The sequence below is a fragment of the Pelodiscus sinensis genome, chromosome 22, assembly GCF_052426305.1.
Source record: "Pelodiscus sinensis isolate ZL-2025 chromosome 22, ASM5242630v1, whole genome shotgun sequence".
NCBI classification, from domain to species: Eukaryota; Metazoa; Chordata; order Testudines; family Trionychidae; genus Pelodiscus; species Pelodiscus sinensis.
In genome coordinates this window covers 8,437,906-8,464,299 of record NC_143073.1, presented here as the reverse complement: position 1 = coordinate 8,464,299, position 26,394 = coordinate 8,437,906, and the positions used below count along the sequence as shown (strand labels likewise).

At 49.6% G+C, this 26,394-nt stretch overlaps 1 protein-coding gene and 1 long non-coding RNA gene across 14 annotated transcripts in view; one reads left to right on the top strand and one right to left on the bottom strand.

The window, feature by feature from the left end:
* Window positions 1-26,394, top strand: part of MEF2D (myocyte enhancer factor 2D) — a 224,709-nt gene that overhangs the window by 174,082 nt on the left and 24,233 nt on the right. For 6 of the 13 annotated variants that reach the window (XM_075907987.2, XM_075907989.2, XM_075907988.2 and 3 more), the window contains 4 exons: window positions 3,994-4,131; window positions 4,267-4,401; window positions 13,328-13,538; window positions 18,610-18,666. In XM_075907987.2, the coding sequence (XP_075764102.2) occupies window positions 3,994-4,131; window positions 4,267-4,401; window positions 13,328-13,538; window positions 18,610-18,666 (541 nt within the window). The remainder of the gene's footprint in view (window positions 1-3,993; window positions 4,132-4,266; window positions 4,402-13,327; window positions 13,539-18,609; window positions 18,667-26,394) is intronic. The other 7 variants (XM_075907992.2, XM_075907995.2, XM_075907994.2 and 4 more) reach the window with 2 other exon arrangements.
* On the bottom strand, window positions 22,623-26,310 carry LOC142819638 (uncharacterized). Its single transcript, XR_012897501.1, has 3 exons — window positions 26,269-26,310; window positions 23,808-23,920; window positions 22,623-22,741 (listed from the first exon to the last, which is right to left on the bottom strand). It is a non-coding gene; the product is annotated as an uncharacterized LOC142819638 (long non-coding RNA).

Genomic DNA, 26,394 nt, shown 5'->3' with positions numbered 1-26,394 from the left:
CCCTTCTCCTCCCAAGTGAAACAAGCTCTACTGGGAATAGCATAGCTTTGCCAGTAAGGATATATCTCCACCATAGAGGCACACCTCTCGCACTGAAGTTATAGTGCCATAGTGTAGACATTTCCTACCTCCAAGGAATGTGGTTACTCCTTGTCTCCGGGAGATGGTAGGTAGGGACGTAAAAGGGTAACTGGTTAACCTTACCGGCATGATTTCCAGCCTAACCGGTTAACCAGAGAGCCGAACCAGCAGGAGGAGTTCTCTATCTACCATAGGCTGGCCGGCAGGATCCCAGCCTGTTTAGAGCAGCCCCAGCTGTGGGATCCTAGCTGCTCTGAACCAGCCTCCGGTTAACTGGTTAAACAATGAAAATTACATTGTTTTACCAGTTAACATTTTAATGGGTATTAACATCCCTTGTGGGAGGTAGGTGAAGGGAAGAATTTTTCCGTGTCTACACAGGGGGTTAGGCCAACCTGCCTACACTACACAGGGTGCAATGTTTTTCATCACCTGGAGTGAGGGAGCTGGCTTAGTCTAATTCTGAGTGTAGACCAGATGAGTCTACCACAGCGATGGGCAACCTGTGGCCCATCAGGGTTCTATGTGTGGGCTCGGGAGACATTTTGCTGACAGTTGCCCGTGCGTAGGGTTGCCAGATGCTGCTGGTTTCCACCCTGGTAATTTTTTTTCCTACTGGTGTTACTCAAGTGACAGGCATGTGAAGCCAGGGCAGGTAAAGGGAGATGCGGGTGGATTGCAAACGACACTGATTGTGAGAGCCAGGCACTCCCTCTACAGCCAATCCTAGCGCTGCTACAGTTCCATTGGCACAGCCCAAAAATTCTAGGTCCGCAAGCGCAGTGAGCAAAACTACTCTTTCCTGGAGACCATCTTGGTTATAACAGTCTTGCAGCCCACTGAGATAGAGGAAGGCCACTCCTGCAGCCCACTCACTAGCCCAGGTTGCCTGTCACTAAGTCTACAGTACAAGTTTCGGCTGTCTCAGCTCTGTCAGTCACAGATCACACCTCTTGACACCCTGGACTGCCACAGTTGTGTTGGAAGAAGTCTGTAGTGTAGAGTGCTTTAACTAAACCAGTGATATAAAATCTCCTATTGTGGTTGCGATTATATTAGCATAGAAGTGTTTATACTTGTATAGCTATAGGCATGCCTAAACTATGGAGATTATACTGGCCAAGCTATAGCACTGTCCACACTACAGGGACTGTTATGGCATAGCTACAGCTCTATAGCCATTCCAGTATAATCTCATAGTGTAGATATAGCCTACACTGACAGAATGGGTTTTTCCATCAGTATAGGAATGCCGTCTCCCTGAGTGACAGTAGCTAGGTTGGTAGTTCTCTTCCATCAACCTAGCTGCATCTACACTGGGAATGAGATTGGTATACATAGGGTGGTTTAGTGCTTGGACCTAAATGTTAAGTGTAGACCAGGTTTAAGTTACTTTCACAGCAGTTAACTGTTCACACTAGGCTTTTACTGGGGTGTCCATTTGAGTAAATCACTCCCTTAACTAAAATAATTCAGAAGTAAAACTTGTAAGTGTAACCCAGGCCAGCAGCTGTTCTTGCATGGTGATATTCCTGTTTCAAGGTCCTTTTATACTAGCGCTACATCTACACTGCAACACTATTTCAAAATAACTAGGGTTATTCTGAAACAACTTAGTCCAAATCTACACAGCAGGCAGTTATTTCGCAATAGCGTCAAAATACTGTCAAGCTGGAGGACTTCTTACTCCTACTCCTGTAACCCTCATTGTACAAGGAGTAAGGGAGGTCAGAGGAAGAATGCTCGATTTCTAAATAAGTGCTGTGTAGGTGCTCCCTGTTCCGAAATAAGCTATTTCAAAATAAGATACACTATTGACGTAGCTCAATTTGCATAGCTTATTTCGAGTTAAGCCCTGCTGTGTAGATGCACCATAGCAGAGTAGTATGAAAGGACTTTAGTGTAAATGAGCCCAAGGTACGTTCAACTCCAGATTCCAACCACGGCAAAGGTCAGAGCTCGGTCAGGTTAGCTCATGTCTGCAATATTCTTCTTTGAGATTGGCTCTAACTTGGTCATTTGGGTCCAGATTTTGAATGTTCCAAAGGTCAGGTTGGCACAGGAGCAAGTTTTTTCTTGTTTTATGAGGTGTGCAGCAATCTGGGGGCATTTGGTAAATGACAGGTAAAATAATGAAAAAACCCAGGGCAATGGAACTAGAGAGCTGCTAAGCACATTGGAACGGATTCTGATCTCACCTGGATGTGAATCCAGAGTGACTCCACTTCCTTGCAGTGGATTTACACTCCTGTTGCTACGTCTACACTGCGGAGCTATTTCGGGATACCGAAAGAATCCCAAAATAGCTTGTCTGCCTCTTTTGAGCAAGTCTGTTATTTCAAAATATCCCGGGCTCACTATTCCAATGTCCCTGTAAACCTCATTCCATGAGGAGGAAGGGACGTTTTGGAATAGCGATTTATTTTGAAATAAGTGCTGTGTAGGCGGTGCCAAATTTCGAAATAAGCTATTTTGAAATAGTCTCAAAATAGGCTACGCAATTTGCATAGCTCAAACTGCGTAGCTTATGTCGAGCTACGGATGCAGTGTAAAGGTACCCTAAGTGAAATAAGAACCAGCTCCCTGATTTCAACAGTTGTAACCCAGCTTACACCAACGGTAAATTTGGCAGTTGTCCACTGAAAAGGTGCACTTGTTTATTTTTTTTTAAGTTAAAGAAGGTCGTTGCTTACAAAGTATTCACCATTTATTGGTGCAGACACAGTCTCGTTCATTGATACAGTTTTGCTCTGTTGGGCTTGGCAGGTTCCATTGTACATTGTTCCAAAGTCCCTTACATCTGTGTAAAGCAACCTTGTAGAATTTTACCCACCCATTTGCTGGGGGCAAGGCAAATTTTTGTTCTTTTTATAGGAGAGGAAATATTTTTAATAGGAGAGGAACTATCTTTTGGGTTTCCCTCTCTCCCTCCCCATATCATTGTAATGGCAGAAGAATAGGTTTTGAATCTGAGCTGGAATGGGGCCAAATTCATTCCTCATGTAAATGGATCCTAGGAAGTCAATGGAGTTCCACCCCCTGGCATTGCCTGGGGTCATAGTCTCTTCTAAAATAGATGTGCAAGCCTAGTCAAATCCTGAGTAAGGTCTGTGATTTAATCTTTCTGAATCCTGCTAATCTCAGTGGTCTCTTGTGGCTGTGAGTTCCGCAGCTTAATTTGCATTGTTTTTGTTATTTCACAAAAATCTATTAAATTCTATAGAAGGGTTCCAAAGATGTATTGTTATCTGTCTCTTAAACACTGCTGGCCTGATTCTCATATAGGACCCTTAAAATGGGAATAAATTACATATACACCCACTTGAAAGAAAAAGCCAGACCTCTGGGATTTGCCCAGGATCGCAGAATGAATTTACGGCAAAGCTGAGCTTTCAACACATAAGGATGAAGACATAAGAGCTACAAACATTCTCATAACCACTGCGTCTTCACCATAGCTCCAGCTCACCAAAGCAATGTGCAGCTGTCCCAGTGTAAATGAGGATCTGGCTTTGTAGGCCTTTTCTCGTAACTAGGAAGCGGAGCTGGTTGCATGTTGGGTGATATTTTTAATTGACATTTTAATGATTTCCCCCCCTGCAGGTTTTTAACATCTTGAAGATTGTTTTTCCAGTGTTTTTGAAATTATTCATATTCTTCAAATATTTTGAATGTGGATTTATTCTCCCCCCCCCAATTTTTTCCAAATGTTGAGTAAATCCCCCCCTTTCCCATTTCAGTCACTCCCCCCCCTTTTCAAATCCGCTGTACTGGGAAGGCAGCTGTGACATTTGAAACAAGCCCCCGCCACCTCCATATGTTACATGCCCGTGTCTGACACCCCGCCGCCTCTCCCGTCTCCATCGTACTCTTCCTCCTCCAGGTCTCAACCTGTCCTGGTTGTGTTTTCAGACATTAAGAAAGAAAGGTTTTAACGGCTGTGACAGCCCGGAACCCGACGGAGACGACTCCATAGACCAGAGTCCCCTGATGGAGGATAAATACCGCAAAACCAGCGAGGATCTGGATATCCTCTTCAAACGATACGGTGTAAGTACTGCGCCCCTCTGGCCAGAAATCCTTCATTATCTTTTTTCTTTTTTTTTTTTTCCTTTTGTTCGATTTCTTTCCAATCCTCCCCCCATCCCCAACGCCTCCCCCCTTCCCCCTCCCCTCACGTCACAGGCGCTGAACAAGAAGCACAGGGAATGCGAGAGCCCGGAAGGGGACGAGGTGTTTGCACTGACCCCGCAGACGGAGGAGAAATATAAAAAGATTGATGAGGAGTTTGATAAAATGATGCAGAGTTACAGGCTCGCAGTGAGTAGCTGGTGGGCCTGCACCTTCTGCCCCAGCCCCCTAGCAATGTAGACTGCAAAGCGGCGGGGGTGACGACTTTGCATGGCTTTGCTTATGGAGCCCTGCTCTGCCTTGTTCGTTGGCTCCCATCGGACGTCGCAAACCCAGGGCTAGGGAATGTCTAGGAGGCAGCATGGTCTGGAATGGTTAGAAACGGGCCTCTCAGTCTGATGCTCGGCAGACCTGGTTAGGTCGCCCTGCCAGCATAAGGCGGTGTTAAAGTGGGTTGAAATGCCCCTCCCCAGCTGGTATGGAGCTGACGGCAGATCCCTGCACTCACCTTTGTCTGCCAGAGTGGAGGCAAGGCTAGAACATAGCACATTACAGTTGTTCCCTGGTCTCATAGAATCATAGAACAGTAGATTTGGAAGGGACCTCGAGAGGTCATCGAGTCCAGTCCCCTGCCCTCACGACAGGACCCAGTACCGTCCAGACCATCCCTGATAGATGTCTGTCTAACCTGCTCTTAAATAGATGAAGAGATGGAGATTCCACAACCCCCCACTGGCAATTTATTCCACTGTTTGACTACCCTGACAGTTAGGAAGTTTTTCCTAATGTCCAACCTAAACCTCCCTTGCTGCAGTTTAAGCCCATTGCTTCTTGTTCTATATTTAGAGGCCAAGGAGAACCATTTGTCTCCCTCCTCCTTGTGACACCCTTTTAGATACTTGAAAATCACTATCATGTCCCCTCTCAGTCTTCTCCTTTCCAAACTAAACAAGTCTGATTCTTTCAGTCTTCGCTCTCTCTTGGGCCTGATTCTCAGTTACACCATTCTGGCCTTAAAAAGGGTGTAAATCACTTTTGTATTCACATGAAGACCCCTTTCCAGTGTTGGAGTGGTGAGAAAAGTTCTCGGGCCTGGTCTGCATTTAGTATAACTCTCTTGCTCTGAGTGAGGGTGTGTGTGTTGTTGTTTTCGGAAATCATTCTATCAGTCCAACATGCGGCAGCTGTTATAAAAGTGCTCTTCACTGGGGTAGTTTATTCTCCTACCCATGTCAGAATAAAGACAAACACTATAGCCGCATCTGTGCTAGGGGGATTGTACTGCTTACTAATCAGTGTAGCAGACCTGTCACTAGGGCTCAAATCCTCTAGTATATTTAGGTGCCTGACTCTATTGGTTTCAAAGGGAGTTAAGCACCTAAATACATTGGAGGGTCTGAGCTTTGCTGTCCAACTTTTGGCCCCTACGTTGGAAAAGTTCAGATCCCGGACCTTAAAAATCCATTGTTATTGTTTGGGCTGTCAGTGAGTCATCGTTAATTCACCCCGTTAATTCAAAAATAATCATTAATTGCCCTGTTAAACAATAGACTATCTATTGAAATGTACTAAATAGTTTGGATGTTTTTTCTACATTTTCAAATATATTGATTTCTGTTACAACACGGCTCACTTTATATTGATTTTATTACAAATACTTGCACTGTAAAAATGATAAACAAAATAAATAGTTGTTTTCAGTTCACTTCACACCAGTGCTGAGATGCAGTGGCTTATCGTGAAAGCATAACTTACAAACATAGAGGTTTTTTTGTTATAGAACTGCACACAAAAACAAAGCAATGTAAAACTTCAGAGCGTACAGTTCCACTTAGTTCTGTTAGACTAACAGATGTATTGGAGCATAAGCTTTCGTGGACAAAGACCCACTTTGTCAGATGCATGCACGAAGTGGGTCTTTGCCCACAAAAGCTTATACTCCAATAAATCTATTAGTCTATAAGGTGCCACAGGACTTCTCGTTGTTTTTGCAGATTCAGACTAACACGGCTACTCCTCTGATACTCAGTCCTATTGCTTATTTACAATGTCACCAGAGGTGAGACCAGGTGTTCGCATGGTACTATTGTATCCAATGTTGCAAAATATTTATGTGCCAGATACACTAAACCTTCTTATGTCTCTTCTTGCTTCGGTCAATATTCCAGAGGATATGCTTCCATGCTGATGAGACTCATTTAAAAAAATAACGTGTTAATTAAATTTGTCACTGAACACCATGGGGGAAGAACTGTATGTCTCCTGATCAGTTTAACCCACATTCTGCCATATATTCCATGTGATAACAGTCTCGGATGATGACCCAGCACGTGTTCATTTTAAGAACATTTTCACTGCAGATTTGACAAAACTCAAAGATGGTACCAATCTGAGAATTCTAAAAATAGCCATAGTACTCGACCCAAGATGTAACAATCTGAAGTGCCTTTCAAACTTGGAGAGGGATGAAGTGTGCCACATGCTTTCAGAAGTCTTAAAAGAGCAACCCTCAATGCAGAAACTACAAAAAATGAACCACCAAAAAAGAAATTCAACCTTCTGCTGGTGGCATCTGATGATGAAAAGGACTGTGGGTTGGTCTGCTCTGCTTTGGATTGTTATCCAGTAGAATCCATCATCAGCATGGATGCATGTCCTCTGGAAGCATGAAGGGACACATGTATCTTTAGTGCATCTGACACACAATACGTATCTTGCAGCACTGACTACAGTAGTGGCAATGTGAACGCCTGTTCTCACTTTCAGGTGACATTGTAGACAAGAAGCAGGCAGCTTTATCTCCTGCAAATTGTAATCAAACTTGTTTTTCTAAGCGATTGGCTGAACAAGAAGTAGGACTGAGTGGACTTGTAGCCTCTAAAGTTTCACATGGTTGAATGCAGTTATTTTTAGTACATACATCGACATTTGTAAGTTCAATTTCCATGATAAAGATATTGCAATACATTGCTTTTATTAGGTGAATTGAAAAAATAATATTTCTTTTGTTTTATTTTTTTACGGTGCAAGTATTTGGACTCAAAAATAAATATTAAGTGAGCATTGTGCACTTTGTATTCTGTGTTGTAATTGAAATAAAAATATTTGAAAATGTAGAAGAACTCCAAAAATACTTAACTAAATGATATTCTCTGATTGTTTAGCAGTGTGATTAAATCGTGCAATTAATTTTTATAATCGCTTGACAGCCCTAGTATTAATATAAGCCATGGTGGAGAAAGAAAGGGTCAGATTATGACAGTTGCACCTGCATTGAGATCAGCTCTGGTTTGGGAGCCACTGTGCTTTCAATCCATGTGAATCCATAAAGCTCCTGGAGGTGTCAGAAATCTAAGATGGCTTTAACCTGTGATTTCAGAGAGGAGGTCACTGAGGTGACTTCAGGACAGTGATGAAAAAGATTGTGTCAAGGGAGGAAAGAGGGGCATTGCAAATTAGTTGTTGGTTCAGGGCTACTTGACTTTGGAGACCCTGGGGGACACAATGATACTCACGGCACATGTCGAGGGCCGCAACTTAAGCGTGGTTGCATAGACTTGCAAATATATATGCAAATTGCTTCTTTCACACTGACGGGCATGAATACAAAGAGTAAGGCAAGATTACACAACACGCAGGCCCCATTTAAATCTGCTTTGCTAAGATTAATAAAATGCAATATTGACCCGATTTCCACCCATATGACAGCACTTTTAGGGTGCATCTAGACTACATTCCTCTTTCGAAAGAGGAATATGAATGAAGGAAATTGAAAATTCAAATGAAGTGCAGCTTTACAAATTTTGCACTTCATTTGCATTATCGTGACTGATCGCTTTTTTGAAAAAGGTTTTTTCGGAAAAAAAAGAAAGCAGTCTAGACGCGGTTCTTTCAAAAATAAACCGTTTTTCAAAAGAGCCCTGTAATCCTCATTTTTTCAGGAATAAGGGTTCTTTCGAAAAGAGGTTATTTTTTAAAGAACTGCGTCTAGACTGCTTTTTTTTCCGAAAAAAACGTTTTTGAAATAGGGAGGAAGCTTTCCAAGTGTTGGATTCAGAATAAAATATCTCAACTCCTTCCTGCTATTCCTTACAAAGTCACAGGAACTATTTTTTGTTTTCTTGAGACTTCTCTGTTGCAAAAGCCTAAGGCATTTTTGAGGGGGCAGAGAAGGGGGGGCTGACTCAGCCAGTAAGAGATTGTGGATGCTCATTTCCCCCTTTCCAGCCCTCTGGCAACATAAAGGGACCTTCAACTGAGTGTAATTGTCTCACTTGTATTATGCTGCTGAAGCAGTGTAAAGAGACCTCAGTGTAAATGAGATTCAGGCTTTCCTTCAGCCCGGGGATTGATGGTAGGAAAGGAACCAAATGATGGTAGGAAAGGAACCAAATTCCGACCCCAGACCAGATTACACGAAGGTTTCAATCACGCCACTGTGGCAGTAGAAATGGCCCTTAAAGTGGATGTAACTGAAATCCACACCTATTTACATGGCCAAAGTGGGGTAAATGGGTTTTGGGGCTTCTTTGCTTATGGTGTAGCTCCTGACTAACTCCATGTGTGGACACTTACGTTCTGGAGTAAGAGCGCCTTCTTTCAGTTTAGCGTCACTTCCTCTGAAAGGCCTGGTCTGCACTAAAGGGGAAAGTCAACTTAAGATACGTTAATTACTTAAGTCGCTGGAGTTGACTTATCTTAAACCGTGTTTTGGTGCCCTCTACCCAATGGGAGGCCAACGGGAGCAAACGCTCCTGTCCACTTCCCTTACTCCTCATGAGTAGCAAGACTACCAGCACTGACAGGAGTGCCCTCAGTTCGAATGATCAGGTCTTCACTAGACCCCGCTAATTTGAACTCCGGAAGATCGACTGCGGCAGTGTTGATCTTCTGCATAGTGCAGACAAGCCCAAAGTGGGTTGAACTAGGCCCTCTTATTCTGGATTCGGAATGTCTACATGTGGAGTGATTTGATTACAACGGATGTGCTTTAAAGCCGCATTCATTTTCAAGCTTAGGGTACGTCTAGACTACATGCCTCTGGCTACCAGGCATAGGAAAATGAAGCGGCGATTTAAATAATCGCCTCTTCATTTAATTTACATGGCTGCCAAGCTGAGCCGATCAGCTGTTTGTCGGCTCAGCGCGGTAGTCTGAACTCGCGGGTGTCGACATCAAAGGCATTTGTCGACCACCCAGGCATGCCTGGTAGCCTAATCTACATGCCTCTGGCGACAGAGGCATGTAGTCTAGACATACCCTTAGACAACCCATAGTGTAAATGAGAATCAAGCCCCCGGAATTGGATTTTAAGGAACGGTTAGCTCTTTCGGCTTGATTCTGCTTCATGCTGGTCATGTGGAGCTTTGCCATCATCTTCATTGGTACAAGAGTTGCAGGGTAAAAGTGTGCCTGTGCCATGTCCAAGGTCAGACTGAGACCACCAGTTGTCACTTCTGGCCCTAGCATCTGTGGGTCAGATTCTCCACTGCACTGCGCTTTGTCCCATCGTTTACACCTGTGCAAAGTGGGTGTCAGATGCCAGAGGAGCATGTAGCATTTAACGCTCACTTTGCCCTGGGGCGGATAGTTGCAGAAGAGCAGGGCAATGGGAGAATGGTGTGCTTATCTGCCTGTGGATTTTATTATTATTATTATTATTATTATTTGCATCATAGTAATGGCTACAGGCTGCAGTCCAGAATCGGGCCCCCATTATGCTAGGTGCTGTGAGCATATATAAAAAGAGGCAAGTCCCTGCCCCTCAGAGATCTTGCAGTCCGTCGCATCCCAGAAGCAGGGCGATTAATAGTAAATGGCTGTCACCTGCCTCCTTGACTACACCCCTTTTGTAACCGGATGGAATTTTGGATTGTTGGAGCAATTGCTTTTCCCTTTTAACCGGCTTTTTGTGTGAGGAGAACTAACACCACTCATCTGCCGGGGAAGCGAATGACACCCTGGAACAGCGAAACTGGCCTTAACAGGGCTCTGCATTCGGAGTGCGTTTGAAACTGGCTTTCGAGAAAATGAAAAGTCATTGGCGTTTGTCTGATTAACGAACCTCCCCCTCCCCGGACTTTGGATTGTTGTGTTCATTCCAAACCTTTGCCTGCCATAACACTACTGGTCCTGGTGCTCTGTAATCAGCAACTGACCCTGGGGAGAATGGAAGCTGCTGGTTGAGTGACCTTTTGCGTGTTCACAAGTCTGTTCACAAGTCTCTTCCCAAATGGGCAGGAGCATGGGGATGATGAGTTTCTGCAACGGTGCAATGTGATAGTTAAGAGCTAAGGGCTGGATCTTGTCCTCCAATCCATAAATGGATTACATCAGAAGGTTTCACAGGTGCATCTGGGGAAGAACTAGACCTGGGTAGGTTAGTTCTTTTCTTTTCTTTTCTTTTCTTTTCTTTTCTTTTCTTTTCTTTTCTTTTCTTTTCTTTTCTTTTCTTTTCTTTTCTTTTCTTTTCTTTTCTTTTCTTTTGCAATATTGCATTCTAGATGAGCATGGCCAAACATTTAAGGGCCTGATTCCCCCTCAGTAAGGATGTTGTAGCTGCCTCAGTGCTGTGTAGATGCAATGCAGACACTTCCTACAGAATGACGGAAGGAGTTCTTCCATGACTGTACCGTCTCGCTCTCTCTGAGGCCCCGTGTACATGACAGGGTAGGTTGATGTAAGCTGCCTTGCATCAACCTAGCTGTGGAAGTGTCTTCATGTCAGTTTGACTCCTGCTGATTTAAGTAGCTCTTCATAGCGATTTGGTAACACCACCTCTCCGAGCAGCGTGGAGTCATGGTTCAGGGAATTAAGTTGAAGCAGTGTCAGTGCAGATCACATGGACTGTTACTACCAGCTTTCAGCAGCCGTGCCCCATTGCCCACACTGGTGATGCAATTGGTGCAAGTGCTCCTGGTGAGGATGCACGCTGTAGACTCAAGGAGCCAAGCATGCGCATGCACAGTAGGGATATAAGCAACTAGGCTTATCAGGTAGTTGAGTCATTACTCGACTAATTGCTTCTCTTCCCCTATTCCCCCCACCCCCGACCCACTGTCTCCATGAGAGGCAGGAAGAGGGGGGAGCAGGAGCCGGTTCCCCCCAGCACCATCTCCGTGGAGGGGGCAGTGGAGGCAGAGGCACAGCGGGAGACCGGGCACGAGCCAGGACTCATCTGTCCCAGCTCGTACCCAGTCCCCTGCTGCACCTCTGCTTTTTAAGTGTAGTAAGATCCACATGGCTCTTACTACATTTAAAAAGCAGAGGCACAGTGCCTGCGACCGGGCGCAAGCTAGGACAGCTGAGTCCCGGCTCGCGTCCGGTCCCCCACTGCGCCTCTGCCTTTTAAATGTAGTAAGAGCTGTGCGGCTCTTACTACATTTAAAAGGAGGAGCCGCAGCAGGGTTAGCTTCTGGGCTGGGAGCTAACCCTGCCGTGGCTTTGCAGTTTCCCCCCTTATCGATTCATTGAGTAGTCGATGGAAATTCCATCGATTACTCGATTAGTTGATTAAACACAATTTAACATCCTTAATACACAAGCAATGCGATAGCTAGGGATGTTAGCAGCTAGTCAGATAGCTGTACAACCAATCAACGATTGCTTATTGGTTAACAGTCCCGGTTAATCCCAACTATCCTCTCTCCCCTCGCATGCTCTGCATTTAAAACAGATGCAGGTGCAAATCAGTGACATAAGAAAGAGTAAACGGGCCAAGTCTGGCTTTAATAGGAAATGAGGTAGGTGGATCTATCCCTCAAGCCAGGGGCCCAGCATTACAGATTAAAGGTGCTTCTGCTGCTTTGGGGTTCAGAGCTCCAGGTCTTTCCATTGACTGGCAGCTCCATGAATTGGTAGGAGCTATCTATAGCCTGCTTCTCTGAAGAAAGCTGCACCTGGCGACTAGGCCGATCTGTCACCCTTTCTAGTACAGTAGCCGCCTAAAGGCTCCAGTTGAGGTCAGCTGTGTATTTGATCCAGGTCCCAGGCTCCACATGGATCATAAATAATAACCGGGACCTTTTGTGCTGCTTTCACACAACGGGACGAGACAGGCCCCCATGTGCTAGCTGTTGTACAGACGCCTAGTAAAAAAGGGCTGCTGCCTTGTAGAATACACAAAGGAAGCATTGTTATCCCTGCTGAAGGGGTGAGAAGTCGAGACACAGAGAGATTAAGTGACTTGCCTAAGGTCTTTCATAGAGTCTGTGGCAAAGGTGGGAATGCTCCTGTGTCCGAAGGTACATTAGTACTGTAACCCCAAGATGGTGTTCTCCCTAGAATGAGCACAGGGGCTATCAGACTTCCTACTAATAGGGAGAGAGGAGCAATGTCTGAGGAAACTCTTGGAGGCTGGGTCTGTGGGCCTCGCAGAATCTGGATTGGTGACTCTGGGTGTTGTGGGAATAAAAGAAGCCGCTGTGAGTAGGGCCCTGGGATCTGACACGCATGTGCAGAATCTGCAGGATCTTTTTGCTGAGAGAGGTTCACCGGGATCCTCCGCTGTGTAAGGCGGGGCAGCTCCACTGACTTCCGAAGAGCTGCGGTCACTCACACCAGCGGGGGATCTGGTCTCCACCGGGCTCTGTTTACCTCCCTCCAAGGTAGAAGGGCAGTTTTGGCTCTGTTTCTCCAGAGCCTCTCACGCTGTTCCCCTCTCTAGCATTCCAGGGGAGCCGCTTTGAGATGTTTCCAGCGCTCTGTGAGCTGTTCTAGAGCCACTTGGCTGAGCTCTGGAGGGAAATTAATGCAGGACTTTAGTCATGCCCCTCTCCCCTCCGAGCAGCTTGGGCATGCCCAGAGGGACTCCTGTTTGCCCTTCTTTCTCTCTCTTCCCGGAGGGGATCCATATCCCCCCCGTGTGCCGTATGCCAGATTCCCTCCTGTCCGCCGCCATTTTCACCAGTGTAAAGTGGCTGCTGCACATGTTGGAGGGCAGTAACAGAACCGGGTGCAGCTTTGAACCGGGTGCATAGCTGGTGTCGATTGGTGTTGTGGCCTTCCAGGACGCGGTGGTGCCGTGAACCGCACAGAAGGCTGCTCCTTGGTGAAGTGAGGGCCTTTGGGCATCTCCTCAGTGCCGGGCCCTGCGTTCATCTGCCTCTCTCTTCAGTCTGCAGTGCCCGCGCCGAACTTCGCCATGCCCGTGACGGTGCCGGTGACCAACCAAAACACGTTACAGTTCAGCAACCCGGGGGGCTCCTTGGTGACCCAGTCCTTGGTGACCTCCTCATTGACGGACCCCCGACTTCTCTCGCCACAGCAGCCAGCCCTGCAGAGAAACTCTGTGTCTCCTGGTTTGCCGCAGAGACCAGCCAGCGCGGGTGAGTGTTCAAATAGCCAAGAGAGGGCACCAGTGTTTTCAGCCTGTTGTGCATCTCCCCGCTCACTCCCTTCTAGCTGTTTGTGCAGCACCGAGCACACCTGCTGGGGGGGTGGGGCACAGTCCCATCTTGTGGCACTGAGACCACTCACAGAGAGAAGGAGCGTGCACTACGCAGCCTTAGCTGTGGGCCAGCTGGCTTTGAGTTTATGGCTCCTGCCGCAGGCTCCAGAGGGCCCAGGTTCGATTCTGCCTGCTGGTGTTACACTTCGGGATGTGAGCGTTTAGTCTTAACCGATCAACCTGGGCGTAGCCTAACAACAACATGCACTCCTCCCCCTGCCCCGCTGCTGCCTCTGTATCAGAGGCAGCAAGGATGGGAGAGGCAGGAGCTAGTACCTGTGAGGAGCTGGCTTTTAAGCTGGTTTCCTATGAGCACCAGATCCTGTGGAGCTGCCCCTCCCCCCCAATCCCAGAGGTAGCAGTGCAGAGGGTGAGGGGGGCAGGCGGGAGCAGGTACATGCGGGAAGCCAGCTTTCAAGGGATGTATCAACTCATGCAGAGCTGCCTCCTCCCACCCCTGCTTGTTTCCTCCACAGAGGCGGGGAGGGGGAGGCAGGAGGAAGCAGACAGGAGCCAGTGCTTGGGGGGAGACTGCTTAAAAGCTGGTTCCCCATGAGCACTGGCTCTGTGAAGCCGCCTGCTCCCCCCTTTGCCCCGCACTGCTGCCCCTGTATCAGAGACAGCAACATGGGGAGGATAGGTTGCCGGCGCAGCCTCTGCCTATGAGGAGCTCGTGCCCCCCATAGACAGAGGCTACGGCCACCCCACGGTGCTGCCTCTGATACAGAAGCAGCAGCACGGTGTGGCAGGGGGCTCCCCGGGAGTAGGACTGGGAGCGCACTGGCTGCCACTCCTGTTCCTGGGGACTATTGAATAATTGTGTAATCGATAAGATTTGGTGCAGTTACCTGATTATTCAATTAAACCATATCTACCATCCCTCACTACCGAAGCACAGTAGGGTCCGGTCCATGACTCGGGTTTGTAGGGCGCTCCCGCAGTGCGATAATAAGACATGAAAAGGTCCTGGGTGCTCGGGAAAAATCCCATGAAGTGCGACAGGCAGGCACAATCAGCGTATAACCCCTAGAGCTGGGCGAAGCTCCGATTTTTCAGCTTGCTGACAGTTCCGAAAAATTGGAGCTTGGGGGTGGGGGGGTGGAAAAATGGATTTGGGTCGAACTGTTTGCTTTGAGCGGAGCGCATCCGTGCAGAGGTCCCCCGGAGGCAGCTGCCCTGGGCATTTCCTCCTGGGCGTGGAAGGAATCGCCTTTTGTAAGCGCTGCCTGCTGGATCGGTGCCATTCACGAGGCGCATCAGAGGAGAACAGAGAGCTGCCCTGTAGTGCCCAAATCAAAAGCGGCGCTAATGGAGCAGAGCCTGCAGTTGCCTTGCGTAAGGAAAAGGCCAAGGCCCGCTGCTGAGCATGAAAATGGTTCCGCGGAATCCGATGTCCTGGATGTGTCTGGGAAACTCTCCTTCGCACAGCTTGAGGTCCGTTACACTCTGTGAGGGTATGTCTACACTAGCCGGCTAGTTCGAACTAGGGAGGCTAATGAGGGCGACTGAAATTGCAAATGAAGCGCAGGATTTAAATATCCCGCGCTTCATTAGCATGTTCCCGGGCGGTCGCCATTTTGGAAATTGACTAGCCCGGAAGAACTGCCCGCATCTACACGTGGCAGTGAAACGGGAGTTCGAAGTAAACTCCTAACTCGAATTAGCTGTTATTCCTCCTGGAATGAGGTTTAACAGCTAATTCGAATTAAGGGCTTTACTTCAAACTCCCGTTTCACTGCCGCGTGTAGACGCGGGCAGTTCTTCCGGGCTAGTCAATTTCCAAAATGGCGACCACCCAGGAACATGCTAATGAAGTGCGGAATATTTAAATCCCGCGCTTCATTTGCAATTTTGGGCACCCTCATTAGCCTCCCTAGTTCGAACTAGGGGGCTCGTGTAGACATACCCTGAGGGAGGGCATTACAATGAACACAATGTCCCCTTGAAAGTCCCTTGACATAGACACACAAAGGGGCCCTTTTGTGAATGAAAATCTGACCCTAATTATTTACCATGGGGAATTATTGGCCCCCAAACTCCTAGTGCAATGCAGACACTCATCAGAGGCTAGGAACTCCTGAGATCAATTATTTTCTTTGAGAGGGGACTGCCGTGCAGGTTACACCTCTCGGGGCCGGCAACATCCGGGGTCCAGTGGATGTTCCAGGATCAGAGAGTCGCAGCAGATTGCGGGGTGTGTGGTGAGGGGGGCTAGGAGCCTGGCACAATTTGGGGTGGAGAGAGGGCTGGGCTGTGGGGGAAGGGGAGCTGGGAAGAGCCGCACATGCAGCGCAGCTGGGGAGGCGGGGGAGGAAGGGGTGCAGGAGCTGGCATGCGACTCAGCTGGTCTGCAAGGGTCCAGGAGCCAGCACAGTTCCCCTGGGCTGTGCGGGAAGCCAAGGCGGGAGTGGGGCTGGCAGCATGGGGGCAAGAAATGACCACCCCCTGGTCTGGCCAAATCATTCATCCAGGATCATTCAAGTCCTGAGGGTGCCAGACCAGGGAGGTCCAGCCTGTGTAGTGACTGGAGCAGGGGGCTGGGAATCAGGACTCCTGGGTTCTCTGCGAATGAAGTGTGGTCCGGTGATTAGCGTGGCGGACTGAGAATTAAGATGCCTAGTTTCTAGCTCCTGGTTTTGGGAGGGGAGTGTAGGGTAGTGGTCGGAGCAGTGGCATGGGAACACAGACTCCTAGATTCCTGACCCTGCTCTGTAAGACGTCTAGGTGGGTATCGGGAGGGAGAGGGAGTGCAGACCGCTGGAAGAAATAACAGTGTTCCAAGGGTCAAGCAATTCAAAACAGCAAATAAACATAAGAACGGCCGTACTGGGTCAGACCAAAGGTCCATCTAGCCCAGTAGCCAGCGCCTGGTGCCCCAGAGGGGGTGGACCAAAGACAATGTTCAAGCGATTTGTCTTATGCCATCCATCTCCAGCCTCTGACAAACAGAGGCCATGGACACCATTTTATCCCCTGGCTAATAGCCTTTTATGGACCTAACCTCCATGAATTTATCTAGCTTCTCTTTCAACTCTGTTAGGGTATGTCTACACTAGCTCGTTAATTCGAGCTAGGTAGGCAAATGAGGCGACCGGAGTTGCAAATGAAACCCGGGATTTAAATATCCCGGGTTTTGTTTGCATGTTCGCGTCCGGTCGCCATTTTGAAATTTCACTAGCCCGAACTCTCTGCCGCACGGCTACACACAGCAGTGAAACGTTAATTTGAACTAAAGTCCTTAGTTTGAATTAAATGTTACTCCTCGTGGAATGCTATTGGGGTGGGGGGAATGAGGAGTAGCAGTTAATTCTATCTAAGGACTTAATTAACGTTTCACTGCTGTGTGTAGCCGCACGGCAGTGAGTTCAGGCTAGTGAAATTTCAAAATGGCGACCAGACGGGAACATGCAAATAAAGCCTGGGATATTTAAATCCCGGTCTTCATTTGCAACTGCGGTCACCTCATTTGCCTACCTAGCTCGAATTAACGAGCTAGTGTAGACATACCCTTATAGTCCTAGCCTTTGCAGCCTCCTCTGGCAAGGAGTTCCACAGGTTGACTACGCACTGTGTGAAGAACTTTCTTTTATTAGCTTTAAACCTGCTACCCATTAATTTCATTTGGTGTCCTCTAGTTCTTCTATTATGGGAACTAATAAATAACTTTTCTTTATCCACCCTCTCCACACCACTTATGATTTTACAGACCTCTATCATATCCCCCCTCAGTCTCCTCTTTTCTAAACTGAAAAGTTCCAGTTGCTTTAGCCTCTCTTCATATGGGACCCGTTCCAAACGCCTCATCATTTTAGTTGCCCTTTTCTGAACCCTTTCCAAGGTCAAAATATCTTTTTTGAGGTGAGGAGACCACATCTGTACACAGTATTCAAGATGTGGGCGTACCATAGTTTTGTACAGGGACAGTAAGATATTGTGTCTTATTTTCTAGCCCTTTCTTAATAATTCCTAACATCTTATTTGCCTTTTTGACCACTGCTGTACACTGTGTGGAAGTTTTCAGAGAACTATCCATGATAACTCCAAGATCTCTTTCCTGATTTGTGGTAGCCAAATTAACCCCCATCATACCATACGTATAGTTGGGGTTATTTTTTCCAGTGTGGGTTACTTTACAGTCGTCCACATTAAATTTCATTTGCCATTTTGTGCCCAATCACTCAGTTTGGTGAGATCTTTCTGAAGTTCTTCACAGTCTGCTTCTGTCTTGACTATCTTAAACAGTTTAGTATCATCCGCAAACTTTACCACCTCACTGCTTACCCCTTTCGCCAGATCATTTATGAATAAGTTGAACAGGATTGGTCCCAGGACTGACCCTTGGGGGACACCACTAGCTACCCCTCTCCATTCTGAAAATTTACCATTTATTCCTACCCTTTGTTTCCTTTCTTTTAACCAGTTTAATTAGCAAACATCAAAGTCTGTTTGCAAAGGGGCTAATGGGCTCGATTCCCTGGGAATCGCTTTCCTAGCCTCAAGTGAAAAGTAGCGCTTCCCAGCTATTTGTCTTCACATGACTGCCACAGCCGGCTTCTCGCCATGCCTCTTTGGCCGCCTCGGGAATGGTTTCCATTCGGTGCAAATGTTACATGAGAGATCCTCTTTCCAGGCCCAGAGCTAGGGGCGGGTTCCCTTCTGCAGCGCGTGTGTCCCTGAGAGGGCTGGGAACAGCCGAGCCACGCTGGTTTCCAAGCCGAGTGGTTTGGAATGCGCGTCTGAGCAGCATGCCTCATCGCCAAAGGGAATGTGTGTGTGTAGATTGGTTTCCATGCCTGCAAGGGCTGTATGTACATTTTACCCTGAATTTTCTGGATGAGAATGCAACACCGTTGATCTCCCCCATTTCCCCTCGTACAAAGAGTTGATCTCTGCTCAGCGCACTGAGTTCGGAACTAACTTTGTCCCCTGTGTCTCCCGTTGCTTTCCAGGGGCGATGCTCGGGGGAGACTTGAACAACACAAACGGAGCCTGCCCGAGCCCAGTTGGTGAGTGAGCATGCAGACCACCTTCCATGAGGAGGCCTAGAGTGCTGGACTGGCACTCAGAAAACCCAGGTGCTATCCCCAGCTCGGTGACTTGTGGGCGCTGTTTAGTGCCTCAGTTTTCCCCGGGATACTGCCCTTCTGTGTAAAATGTCTTGAGTTCTGTTGCTGAAAATGGTTAGATGTTGTGATGGGTAGTGAAGATCCTCTCAGACAGCTCGAGTCAGGTCTGGCGTGCGCTTTCAAACGCCACCAGATCTTTCAGATGTGGATTTTTAGGTCAGCTAATTGTGTGTGGCAGGTGTGTCCTGTGATTAAACTGCTGGATTGGGAGGCAGAAGGTCTGGGTTTGGGGCCTGACTTTGCCGGCGGGAATAATTTTCTCTCTTCCATCTCTGCTCCTTTTTATAGCTCTGTCTCTTGGGACATAACCCGTTCAAATTCAAATCCGAACCAAACTTTGCTTAGCCTGGTGGAGGAGAACGGTTGCCGTAAGGCCAAAGCAATTGGCTGCGTCACAGACTCTGTGTCCTTGGGCAAAATCCATAGGACCTGAGTCACACGTAAGCCAAGGCCCCTACATCCCACTCTGGCTTCGGAAAAACACATTCCGTGTTGGTGGAGCTTCCTCTTGAAGGCCCCTTTCCATTGCCAGAGTGGGAGGAAGGAGCTAAGTGTCAGCGAGGGCTAGGTCCTCTGTAAAATGGGACTAACACATCTTTGTGTGTTCCCCGTCTTGTCTATTTAAATTGCTCTCCCTGCAGGGCAGGGACTGTCTCTTATGAGCTGCGTGTCCAGCTCCGCAATGATCTCAGCGGGCTCCCTCGGTGCGGTTACTTCTAATACTGACGATCAGAAGGAGGCGCGAAGAGCCCTCCGCCCGAACAAAACCAGGCGTGGCTCCCATGCCTCTTTTGTGCCACAGAGACGGGTCACTCCAGGACGAGTCGTGCCCTGGAGACTTTGCGGGGAAGGGGAGCGGAATGAATGACTCTCATCAAGTGAGATTCAGGCTGCAGGCGCAAGACTCAAAGCCCTGTTTCAGCTGCTGGCTGGGTGCTGGATCCTACAGCCAAATGGACTTCTCAGAACAGGGCCAAATGAGCATCCTGCATCCACACTCCCCAGGGGGCTGGTCTCCCTTCCAGAATCCTAGTTAGGGATGTTAACATTTAATTTAGTGCTGAAATTTTCAGCGGTTACACACAGGGAAGCAGTTGGCTCCCTGGGAGCTGGTGGGTTCCCTCCCCCCCCACTGCTGCCTCTGTATTAGAGGCAGCAGCGCAGGGGAGAGAGGCAGGCGGCTCCCTGAGCATACGTTAACCGTGTACACCATTACACTATCTTATTCCTAATCCCAATAGCACCATACACGAGGGGCCTGCTCCCAGCATGCCCTCCCAACATGAGGCAGTGTATAGGCAGACAGCCTGCAGCTGGGGAGTTCTCCCTTATCCCGCTGCGGTGGCTTTAGGCCTCTGGGATATTGCCGGAGTGGGGAGCAGAGATCAGAATTTGTCTCCGTGTCTTTAGGAGTGTTCAAAATCTGGCTCTAGACCTTGCTGTTTAAGCTCATCTGCAAAGTCAGGGCTGCCAGGAAAGAGGCATTAAGGACTGGCCCATACCTCTAGGCAGAGACGCTCTGTCACTTTCTATCACCCCCCCAGCTCACCCACCTCCCCCCAGCCCCCACGTCAGCTGTTGTGAGCGGCTGTTCCAGCTTCTAGCTTGGCAGGTTCCATGAATGTCAGAATTGACGTCACTGAAACATTCCTCTCATTCCTCCAGCCACTCCAGGAAATGGCAGCGGGGCCTGCGGGGCCGCAGGGAGCCCTGCGGAGTCGATCAGCGCCGGCTGTTTTCAGCCCAGGCCTCGTTCCCAAGTCCTCTCCTAGACCCTGTCCCCACCGAGCCCCAGACCCCCTTCATTTGGCCGCATGCCGGCGGAGAAGAGGGAAAGATGGGCTGCGCTCCTCATAGTCACCAGGGGGATGAGGCTCTATGGAGCATCCAAAATCTTAGGGCCAGACGTTGGCTTTGAGTTCCACCTGAGGCGGTAGCTGCTCTCCTCCACCCTTATCGCTCTCCCCTCCCCCACTAACGCCTCTGTCGCCCTCCTTCCCCTCAGTGGGGGTGCTGAGCCTCGCAGGCAGCCAGGCAGCACCATGGGATCGCCAGCGACCTTTGGCTCGTTCCTCTCTCTGGATCCCTCTGACCGCAGGCCTGGATCGCATTGGGATTCCCAGCCAGCGTGGAGCAAACATAGAGGCTCCCTACCTTGCGCCCAGCAGGACGGGGCATTTTGGGACCTGGCCTGAACAAGTTGCCTTGCAGCTCTTCTCCAATCCCCAGGATTCCCATCAGGGACGTGACTCAGAGCGCACGGCTTCCGGGGACCACCAAGCCTAGAGCGCCCTGCGCTGCAGCTAGTTCAGGTTCCCCTTGGAGCATGGCAGCCCTGAGGCTGCTCTGACTTACTGGGGGGCTGCAAACAGTCTCAGGGTACTGGTGCAAACACGTCTCGAGATGCCCCCACGCCCAAGCCTGGGAATAGAAGTAACTGACAAGGCCTTGTGTTTCCAGCCCTCCCTTGCAGATGTCGGGTCCTGCTCTGCAGAACATCTTAGGCCTAGGGGACAAAGGGCTTTGAGAAAGCAGCTCATACTCTGTCGGCCTCAGAGGTGTAACACAGCCCCCCCGCTCACCTCCCAGCCTTTGCTTTGTAACATCTCAGCCTCACCGTCGCCGAGGGAGGCGGCTTCCTCCGTGCCTCCGCTGTGCATTGGAGATCACATTCGCCGCTGGAAGGAGGAGTGCTCGTCCTCTCTCCAGGAGCCGGTCCCTGCCACGTCAGGCAATCGATTGCCCTCCGAAGCCAGCGCTGCTGCCTCTCAGCTCTCCCTCCGGTTCCCTCGGGTGGGGGATCAGACAGGCGGGAGAGTCCCTGGGGTGAGGCGGCAGACGGTTGTGGCCGGGGCGTGGCCGTTCCGGCAGGGATTGATGTCGCTAGCAGTCAAACCAGGGACTTGGAGGAGATCTGGGCCTGCGGGTGGCTCCGGGATCCTGCTTGCCTGCTGGCAGGGCTGGCCCACAACATTTTGGCACTTGAGGCGGGGAGCTCAAATGACGCCCCCATGCCCCCTTTTCTTCTGCCTGTCTGTTATGTCTCTTGTGCCCTCCTTCCTCCAGCACAGCACTCCACCATCTCTGCATCTAGAGCAGAGAAAATACATCTGCACCCGCAGCAGGCACAATTTTCTACACTCTGGGTCCTAGTGGCACCCCCCCCCGCCCCCCCGCCCACACAGTCTGGCACCTGAGGCTGCTGCCTCTGTTCGCCCTGCCTGCTGGTGTGTATTCTGCTGGCCCCCTGCGGTCAGCAGAGAGGACCTCGCAGGAGAGCTGACATATGGCATGTTGGGTTCTCACTGCAGCCTGCTTCCAGTGTGGCTTTGACACCCCACCTACGATTTCCGAGCCAGAGGCTGGCAGGGGGCCAGCAAACGGCAGCAGGCACCTGGCCAGTCATGCTTTGATCTGGGGCGGGGGTGGGAAATGCAAAGGAGTCAAGATGGGTTTTTCTACTGCTGATCTTCAACTTGCAACCCACAGCTCTCCCCAGTCCCTGTGCCGCCCCTCCCGACGCCCTGAAGGACACAGCTTTGTGGGGACAGGGCCATTTCTGCATTATTGCTATTCTGCACTGGCTCAAAATTTCATGGGAATTTCAGGGATAGAACTCAGCTCCTCCTGTTCCTAAAGCACAAGGCCAGAGCACATGAATTCAAGGAGAATCGCTGTTAGTACAGGGCTTATGATCCATGGTGAGCAGTTCTGATTCCATCCTGCAGGGGGCAGTGTTGCGCATACACTCCAGCCAGCCCATTGCAATATACGCACCCAGATCTTCACAGACAATAAGGCAAAATACCAGTTGCTGTTGTCATGGAACCTATTTATGCGTCTGAGTTATCGTTACGGAAGCCTTATGGCTGGAAAACGTAAGCATTTTGAACATGCTTTGGCCTTGCCCCACTCTGCTTGCGCACAGCCTTGCATAAAACCCAACAGCACGCCACTGTAAAAAAAAAAAAAAAAAAGCAGCTGAAAGCGGTGAAGGTCGCACAGGAAATGTTGGGCGCTTCCGTTGGCAATTAGTATAAAAGCTGATGGCCTTGCAAATGAGAGACGGTTTGTGCAAAACCCAGTGCACCCCTGGATCAGGCTAATGTGTTGATTGTCTGGGCTCAGAAGTTGCATTTGATCCAAGAGTACCCACACCCATCGAACCCTGGATCAGGGCATGCGCCAGCCTCAAGCTTTGGAGTTAGGAGGAGACATTCCTCAAGGGCAAACTATCCCATCTCTGCCAGGGTTCTCGGACCTTTCTAGGAAGCAGCAGGTAGTGGCCACCGCTGGTACTGGTGAGAGGCTGCGTAGCAGGTCAGACAGACCATGGCTTTGGCAATTCCTGTGTTCCTTCAATACAAAGCAGCCCAAATCAGAGCAGATTCGAATCCCGCTGGAAGATCCCGACTGTTATTCTTGGCTGCTAATACCAGCTCTGACCGTACTTCCTTCTCAGTGCCAGCATAGGGGCATTTCTAGGGTAAGGAGCATCATCAGGGTTCATGCTGCAGGACAAATTCTGGAGGCAGTTGACAGCCAATGCCAATTAGAGCAGCCTCGAAGCTTCTCTGACTTACTGGGAGAGGGGGCACGAGCTGGCACAGAGCTGTCCTAGGATTAGACGAGCGCAAAGGTGGCTTTAAGGCAGCTTCGCCACCTCCTTTCTGCTCAGCTGCATGGAAGTTTGAGGATCTGGCCGAGTAATCTGACCATACATCCTCAGCAGCCGTGTGTTCACACCAGGCCTGATTCCTTGCTGCTGCGGAGCTTGATCCAAAGCCCAGCCTCAGTCACCGGGAGCACATCCATTGGCTTTGGCAGGGTGAGATCTGTGCGGTAGTGCGGTCGCTCCTTCAAGTTCAGTGCTGCTCTAGATTTGCAGCGACGCAGAGCACTATACTTGTGCAAACGCCCACATACGCAGTGCTACCCCTCCCTGCAGTGTCCAGGCATTAGCATTTGGGGTCAGAGGTCTGGCAGGGTAATTTGTAGGTATAAATCACAGACACACTCACTTTTAGGCCCTTACACCAGGCCGATGGCAAGGCAGGGACAACCGACGGGAGCCAGGGTTCGTCCCAGCTGGGCGCGCGTCATGTCTGAAACTCCACTGCTACCCAGCTGCCCCCTGAAATGCAGATGTAGCGTGATTGGGAAGCTGATTAATAATGCAATCAGCGACCTATTTTTCCCAGTCTAATGTGTGATGAATATGAGGGCTGAATCTTGGTGATTGCTAAATGTCTTTCTATCTTAGGGGCCTATTCATAAAAAAATAAATATAATAATCTCATCGGAACAATAATCTCATCCAGTTTATTCTTTCCCTGACGTTCGTCAGATCTTTTTTTAATTTTGCTTCGCACGTGAAATTCTGAACTGGGGTGGGGGGAGGGGAGGGGAGAAGAGGAGGAAGAAACTCTGAGTGTCGTGGGGGGGTTGGGATGAGGAGCCCCGATTCTCAGTGACCAAGGGTGTCGCTGATTTTCGCCCTCTCTGACGTCCCTTTGTGCTGCCAGACCAGCTCAAAGAGGCCTCCGTGTAAATAAGGCTCAGACCCTTAATGTTTATCACTTGCCCTGCAGTAGGGCTTAGAGGCCTAGTAGGTGGGTGTATAGGCACTGACTTTGTGGGTACTCCAGGGCTGAGCACTGGTGAGGGGAAATTAGTGGGTGCTAAGCACCCACCAGCATACATGTGCCCTCCTCTCTGGCCCTTCATCTACGCCTCTTACCCGCTGGTGGCTCTGCTGACCAGCTCCTCCCTCACCCTCTCAGTGCTTGCAGAGTGCCACGGACAGCTGATTTGCCATATTCTGGAGGTGGTGGGGCAGTGGCAGGGAAGAGGCAGGGCAGGGACTTGGGGGAAGGGAATGGAGGGTAGATGATAGGGGCGAAGGGAGAAGTGGAGGGGAGCCTAGGGCAGAGAGGGGGTGGCCAAGGAAGAAGTTGGCACCTAAGGGGAGGAAGGACAGTGAAGCTCTAGAAACATGGACTCATGTCCCAGTTGTTTGGTTGGCAGGAGGCAAATCTCCATGCCTCAGTTTCCCATCTCTCAAAAGGGGTAACAGCCCCATTCTGCCTTATAGCTAGAGTGTAAGGCTAGGATGGGTGCGGGGAGTGAGAGAGGACAGTTTGGAGGGTCAAAGCCCGGGACTGGCACTTAGGAGAGCTGGCGTTACGTCTCAGCATTGCCAAAGATTTAGAACAAAATCTGTGTCACGGGTCCCTTCTTAGCACGGATGCTCATGGCCCTTCTGGCTCAGCCAGGGCAGTGTTTTTACATGAGAGAGAAATATTTGGTAACGGGCTCTTCAGTCTAGTAGAAGGAGGTCCAATATGATGGAAAGGTTTGAAGCTGAAGCTAGACACATTTAGACTGGAAAAGAGGTGCGCAATTCTGGGTAATTAGCCACTGGAGTAGCTTAACAAGGGTCCCTGGGGAGTTTAAATGAAGCCTGGATCGCTTTCTAAAAGATGGCATTATTGTATGGCAGTTCTCTGACCTGTGTTACGAAGCAAGTCAGACTAGATAAGAGGTCCCCCAGCTGTGGGGTGCGGCCCCCCCGGGGGTGCATGGAGGAATGTTCCATGTGGCACGGCAGGGCTCTGTCCAGGGTCCGTGGCAGGTGGGGAGGGGCCTTGCAAGCTCCGTTCCGGCCCTGGCCCCTTGTCACAGCAGCATTCTTCTCCATGGACCCAGCTGCGACACCGTCTGTAGCCTCCTTAGTCTGTGCCCCCCTCGCCCCACCTCAGCCACGGCCCCACTCTGAAGGGGGAGGCACAGACACTCGTAAGGCAGGGCACAACTCTGAAAAGTCTGGGGACCCCAACTAGCTGATCACAATGCTGCCTTCTGGCCTTGGAATCTATGAATTTTTTACTCCCCCTCCCCCCCCAAAAAAGCCTTGAAACTAGGGATGTGAAACACTAGTCGACTATCCGATTAGCAAATGCTTATTGGATAGTTGACAAGCTAGTTGACTAGTTGCTCCCTCCCACTTTGCTGCCTCTGTCAGAAAGAGGCAGCAAGGGCGGGGGGGGAAGGAAGGGGTACTTCAAAGTGGCAGCGCTGTGTGGAGCCTGGGGCCAGACCTCGGGCTGCACGCAGTGCGGCTGCTTTGAAACACCACTGCGGGAGCCCCACATCAGGCTCCTCCCGGCATTTCAAAGCGGCGGCGCTGCATGGAGCCTGGGACCAACTGATCCCAGGCTCCACGCAGTGCTGCTCTTTTGAAACTCTGGGAGGAGCCTGACTCCAGGCTCCTGTGGCGGTGTTTCAAAGTGGCAGGGATCCTGGGGTCAGCTGGGGAGTCCCCAGCTGAATCTGGGCTCCACGGGGCGCTTTCGCCTTTACAGTGTAGCAATAGCCCCAGGGCCCTTCAAAGGCAGACACTCCCTATTGATTAGTCGAATACTCGATGCAAAATGTATCGACTATTTGATTAGTCAGTTACCCGCAATTTAATATCCTTACTTGAAACTTGAGAGATGCTCAGATGCTGTGGAGATGGGACCTGCTGAGAATGAAGGTAGATTGTGCTGGATGCCGGGTGTTTCTGTTTGAGACAGCCTCGGCCCCAAAATGCTCACAGTTCATAGA